The 6420-nt window shown below is 41.2% G+C and overlaps 1 protein-coding gene across 1 annotated transcript in view; it reads right to left on the reverse strand.

Annotated features, from left to right (window-relative positions):
- Nucleotides 1-4277, reverse strand: part of HDAC8 (histone deacetylase 8) — a 219611-nt gene extending 215334 nt beyond the window's left edge. Inside the window, exons 1-3 of the mRNA XM_082864933.1 lie at nt 4047-4277; nt 3474-3526; nt 770-900 (exon numbers count right to left, since the gene is read on the reverse strand). Coding sequence (XP_082721059.1) covers nt 770-900; nt 3474-3526; nt 4047-4271 — 409 coding nt within the window. The 5' untranslated portion in view covers nt 4272-4277. The remainder of the gene's footprint in view (nt 1-769; nt 901-3473; nt 3527-4046) is intronic.
- Nucleotides 4278-6420: the final 2143 nt, after the last annotated feature.

Below are 6420 nucleotides of genomic sequence, written 5' to 3' on the forward strand. Positions count from 1 at the left end.
GCATTGTTTGGTGGTGTGGGGGGAAATTCCCCCCTCCACACATTGGAATTGGGTCCAGTACCCTATTAGGAGGAGTAGATTGAGGTATGACAACAACATACCCTACCAGAAAGCTACTGTGCTAACAACAGCTCCAAAATGAGAGCTAAACACCTTCAATGTCGGGGAAGGAATTATTCAGTATTACAGCTAGAAAGACTAAACCTTGAAGATTAACTAGTCACATCCTATAGATGGAGAAACTGAGGACTGAGAGGTGATATGTCCTATCTGTGATGACACAGAGCCAGGTCTGGGACCCCCTGGTGTCTTAAGCCCGCACCCCCGCCCTATACACATACCTCCAGTCCAGTGTTCTTCTATTAAATCATGTTGTTTCTCTAGACTATCCTATTGGCCACTTATGGCTTTTAAAAATGCAGCTGTTTAATGAGAGATAAGGCATCAAACTTAGCAAGAATATAAATATACACTGAAGTTAAAATATAAGGTCACAGGACAGTTAAATCAGTGTACATACAGCCAGACCCAATCTGGGCACTGCTATTAGGGCGCCAAGCAACTGAAAGGTTTTCCTCCATTTGATCCAGCATTAATTTTGCTCAATTCATATGGGAGTGTGGTTAAAGGAAGATTAATATTGTGGTTAACACATTAGTTGTTAATTTAAAAGTATTAAAGACCATCATGCAAGTTATAAAAGATTAAGTAGTTATGATCTATAGATGGAGGTCATCTATCTCCCATCATTGCCTAGTAATGACTTTACCTAGTCCATATTCTATGGAGTCTGGATGATCATCATCTCCTTCCTGGCTGACCTTCTGGAGATGCTGCAGATAGGCATCGGTGTGGAAAGTGGCCATCTCCTCCATGGAGGCCACTTTGGGCTTAACTATCCTAATAATAACAGGGAACAAAGAAAGGTGAGTGAGTCAGATCCAGAGTATGCCAGAACCTGGAAGCAGGAGCCAGCAGTTGGAGTGAAAATACAACTTCCAGCTTCTGGTTCCAGGAGGCTGAAGCAATAAACACGTTCTGTTCCTCCACTGCAATACAGTCTTCATTTCCTCACATCTACATGTTGACTCCATTAAAAAGGGGTGAGAGGATAGATATCTCCCTTGAGTTTATAGGCAGGTTAAAAAAAAGAGTTATTATATTTAAGTTAAATAATCAGGTATTAGACAAATTTTGCTCTGTGAGTTACAACTTTCATGACAAACCAGTAGGAAGAGATATTTTCATTTGAATCAGTTTTCCTAATTGGGCAAATACAATCCTTTCAATTACATTTTTACTTTAATAGGCAGCTGTATTGTCATGAATTTTGAATCTGGAGTCAGAGAACTGGCTTCCCGTCCTAATTACCAGCTCTATAACCTCAGATAAGCTGACTGTTCTGTAGTTCAGTTTCCTCATCTGTAAAGTAGGGATATCTTATGGGACTTAGGTGAAGATTAAATGATAACATACATGAAAATGCCTTGTGGATAACTGTCATTATTATTAATATTAAAGGATTAAAAAATAGGCAACCAAAAAATGTGAAAGTTTCTATAATTGGTCCCTCACATCTGCCTCTGAGAGGAAGGAGAGAAGGAGCAAACAGGCTAGAACTGGGCTTTGCTCAGAAGCTCTCAACCCACTGTTCACAAGAAGTGAAAATAGGAGTGACGGAGAGAATACAGGGTGCTAACCTAACAACAGGACTTAATCACCTCTAACTTCTAGCTGCCTAGTCCCCATATCCTCTTCCTGACTCTGCCACTGCCACTACTGCTCTCTAGCCCTCACCACTCAAAGGGTGGTCTATGGACCAGCAGCAGCATCACCTGGGAGCTTGTTAGAATGGCAGAATTTCAGCCTCCCCTCAGACCTACTGAATCAGAATTTGTACTTCAGTGCTCACTTCAGCAGCAGATATACTAAAATTGGAATGATACAGAGATTAGCAAGGCCCCTATGCAAGGATGACACTCAAATTTGTGAAACATTCCATATATTTTGGATTGGGAGTTTGGGCTTAGCAGATGCAAACTATTATATAGAAAATGGAAAGACAACAAGGTCCTATTGTATAGCACAGGGAACTATATTCAATATCCTGTGATAAACCATAATGGAAAAGAATATGAAAAAGAATATATATATATATATATATATATATCACTTTGCTGTACACCAAAAACTAAACAACATTGTAAATCAACTATACAATTAAAAAAAAGAATCTGTATTTTAACAAGGTGATTCATATGCACATTCAAGTTTAAAAAGCATGACCCAGGCCACAGGGAGGCATTAGTGTTTTTTTTGTTTGCTGAAGGGCAACATGCCCATGAGTTTCTCCTGAATTAATATGGTTATACAGGCTACTACCATCACCAAGCAAGCTCAGCCTCAAAAAGTAAATATATATAGCTAAGATCCAAGGAGTCTTGCTTCTTCTTCAAGAAAACATGTCTACACCCTCAGAAGTGATAACTCTGCCCATTAAAATAAAAATTTTACAGTTTCTTGTACCATGTTTCCCGGCCCTAATTGCTCCCTCTTTTAATACCCTTCCTCTTCCTTAACAAATCCTTACTGAGAGCCTCCCTACTTAACAGCAAGGAAATTAGACAGTTTTGCTTTGCTTTGATTTCTTGTTTGTCAAAGTAATTTTTTGAACTGTTAAATAACTTTAACGGAAAGCATGTAGTTTTTCTGTTTACCAAACCTATGGGTTAAAAAACGGTTGAAAAACATTCATAAAGAAGATACTCAATAAATGATTTTGTTAATAATAAGGATAAAATTTACACTACCTTCTGGGAGATAAATGAAGCATATCACACTAGCCAGCATAGACAGATGTTCACCCAATTGGCCAGAAAATGTCACAAATAATCCTACAAGTGTCAGGGTTCTAATATTTACTCTTATAACAACAAACAGCAACTTCATTTTTTTGTTTTTTTTTAAAGAAGCACTTAGCTCTGTGCTGAGTTATGGCCTTGGCTCCAGGAGTTTCCTTTGGTCTTGACTGTCTCCAGGCTCATCATTAAAGTTTAGTGGTGGTAATGGTGTATCTAAAAGTCTTAAGTTGAACCCATACTCTCAGAGCTGGCTTAGGAAAGACAAAAAACAAACAACCCCAAAACCAGAACACCTCCCAGCTGAACATCTTTTTTTCTATCAGATAGGTTTTAGTACCCAAAAGTACTCACCCCGAAACCTCCACAAAACACCTATCCCTAGGATACTTCCCTTCCAGCAATAAAGTCCTATTTCTTAACTGCTTCATGTACTTTTTTCGAGTTTTCTTAATTCTTCAAGAGCTTTTACTAGGTTACAGGCAGATTACCAACACTGTGAATCACAAAAAACTTTTAAAAAAGGACCATTCTCTCCCTAATTAGCCCCACTGTGAAGCAGGAAGTTAAGGCTATGAACACCTGGGTTCAGGGCTCTGTTCAAGCACAACTTACCTCATTTGCTTATGCAGTGCATATGCTTCAATCAAGGAATGTACCATACTGGCCTAAAAACATCAGCAAAAAAGGAAGAAAAAAAAGGCAGAAAATAGTCTCAAATGTTTAATTCAGAGAAATTCCATCGACTTCATCATCCTGAACAAAGGAACTAACTTTTAACTCCCCTCCCTTTTTACTTAACAGTTACAAAGCACTTTAGACAATATAAAGTATCTAAATCGCTAAGGAGCAAGCTATCGGGCCTTACGGAGGTGTTGGAACACTTTTCTCCTGCAGCTTCTTCTCCACTTCGGGGATCCCTGGCAGTAGAGACACCATCCCCTCCATGCCATCCCTTCCCCCTCCCCCGCACCTCCACCCCACCCCCACCTGTCCGTTGGACGCCCCGCTGCGCTCTCAGGAAACTCTCTAAGGGAACACTTCCTCCATCACCTGGTACAGCCGCCCAAATTTCTGCTGAAGATTTCCCCCAGCCCTGTATCCTCTTCGCTTCCTAATGCCCTCCCGTCCACCGGCCCCCCACCCACACCCCCAAAACCCACGGTCTTTCATCCCAACCTTTCTTACCCGTTTGGGGACTTTGGCCAGGGAGTCGCACATGCTAACATACTCGGGGCTGTAAATGTAAACCGGGGGCAGCGACTGCCCACCGTCCGCCGGTTCCTCCGGCTCCTCCATCTTCCACTTACAGCCGTTCCGGAGCCACCGTCCGGATCCGGCTTTTTTCGGACTCAGCCCGGGCTCCGGTTCCTGCTCCTCTGATCGGCCGCAGCGGTGCTCCCTGGTCAACATTCCCTCCTAGTTTCGAGATCGCCGGTGACACTGTCCCTGCTCCCCATCCAATTGAAGAAATGCATGGGCCTTGTCAGGCCAGAACCCCTACATTTAGTGACTACGGTTCAAAAACGGAGGTCGGCAGATATAAAAGCCCAAATAGCTGCCAATTAGGATCGATATTTTATAGCACAAATAAGCACAGTCAAAACTAACCATTGTTGCCCTACGGGGCCATTTGAGATGAAGTCAGACCAGCTTCAGAGCATGCTGGGAGATGTAGTTTCGAGGGATTTGAGTAGCGGAAGAGTCAGGGCTAATTACTAAAATAGCCGCGAATTTGAGTTTTAGCGCTAAAAAAAAAAAAAGGATCACCGTCAACGCTTTATGAATTGTCTCAATCTGCAAACACACCCATATAAATATCTAAAGACAGACACAGCGTGGCCACTAAGAGCCCAGCACCACCCAACACATCAGACGGGCTCTTTTTGATGGGGGATTAATTAATGGTACAAACTGTTTGAAAAGTTTACACAGTCAATTCTGTGCTGCAACTTAGTTCACTGCTTTTCATCATTAACTATCCATGTCCATATAAGAGTTAACAATCTCAATAATTCACTCTGGCAAAGCTGGTACCACTTTCCCAAGACGCTGGCTGGTACTCTGTAAATTGCTTCGTAGATTCCAGTCAAGCAATGATGTCAAATCACTCCTTGAAAATTCACTTGGAGTTAAGTGTGTAAGCAGATACTTTCAGTGATGTTTGGAAACTGCAGCTCTTCTTCCTTCCCTCCTTTTTTTCTCTGCAGCTATACAAGAGTTAGGGAAATATTTTAGGTTTAGTGTGAGGGTTCATATTAAAGAGTATCCTGGAGCAGTTTTAGAATTACCATCAGTATTTCCAGGTTCCTGGGGGCCCCTATGATCTGACACAAACTAGCCAATGCCCAAGGCCCCAACTCTCACATCAACATGAATTAACCTCTCAGACAATCCAATATTCTAGTTTGCTTTTTTCCCCTACTCTTTAAACATTTATGGAGTATTGTGATATGCACTTGGATATACTATCTCATTTCATCCTTGCAACAGTCCTATAAAGGAGGTTGTAATACACCCATTTTACAGATGCAGTTTAGAGAAAATAACTGTTCAAAGTCACACACACAAACAGAAAAGCAGGAATTCAAAACCAGGTCTGCATGACACTGAAGTTTTTGAACATTCCCTTTACTATATAAACTTGATTCCTCCAGGATGACTTTGTGTTAAATCTAACCTTGTTCAACCCTCCATTTAGTATCTCCTCAATACTTAGTATTCTGGATTTTTTTTTTCTCCTGCGATGTGTTTCTTTAGCTAGAATGTAAGCTCTCATGCTCCTTTTGTATCTTCCCATAGCAATTAGCTCAAAGTTCTGCCATCATTCAATCATTCATCAAACTTTATCTGACATCAACTAAGTGTACAGTACAGCTGAGGATTCAATCCTCAAGATGAATTACAGTCTGATCTCTGCTCTCAGGGAATTTGCATTCTTGTAGATGAGACGGATACACAAGAAGCAGAGTCAGATAATGAATGTAGGATGCTTGTTTAAGAACTAAGCATTAAGTACTTAATAACTGGTACTTAGTAAATGGCAACTAGGGTTCTTATTCAGTGACATCTGAGAGGGTCCTAGTGGATAGATGGGATTTTACCTGGTGAAGAAGGGAGCCAGGGGAGGGCATGCTGACTAGAATCAACAGCATAAGCAAAAACAAAAAGGAGAACATTTCTAGGCTAGTTTAGTTGAAGGGGCTGGCTCATGAAGTGTTTTGAATACTAGACTAAAGAGAATAGACTTCACCCTGTGGCAAATGGGGAGACATATAAACAGAAATCTTAAAATAAAAGATTTCTACAGCAGTAGTGTGTAGGGAAGATTAACTATCGAAAGACTACAAGCAGTGAGAGTGCTGCAATGGATCAGATAAGAAATAATGATCATTTATGGTTTTGTTTTGTTTTTTTGTTCTTTTGGCTGTGCCGCGTGGCATGCGGGATCCCGACCAGGGTTAGAACTCGTGCCCCCTGCAGTGGAAGCATGGAGTCCTAACCACTGGACCGCCAGGGAATTCCAAAGCGATGATGATTTAAACTAGGGTAGGGACAATGG

Source organism: Leucopleurus acutus, assembly GCF_964270905.1.
Source record: "Leucopleurus acutus genome assembly, chromosome: X".
In the NCBI taxonomy this organism is placed as follows: Eukaryota; Metazoa; Chordata; class Mammalia; order Artiodactyla; family Delphinidae; genus Leucopleurus; species Leucopleurus acutus.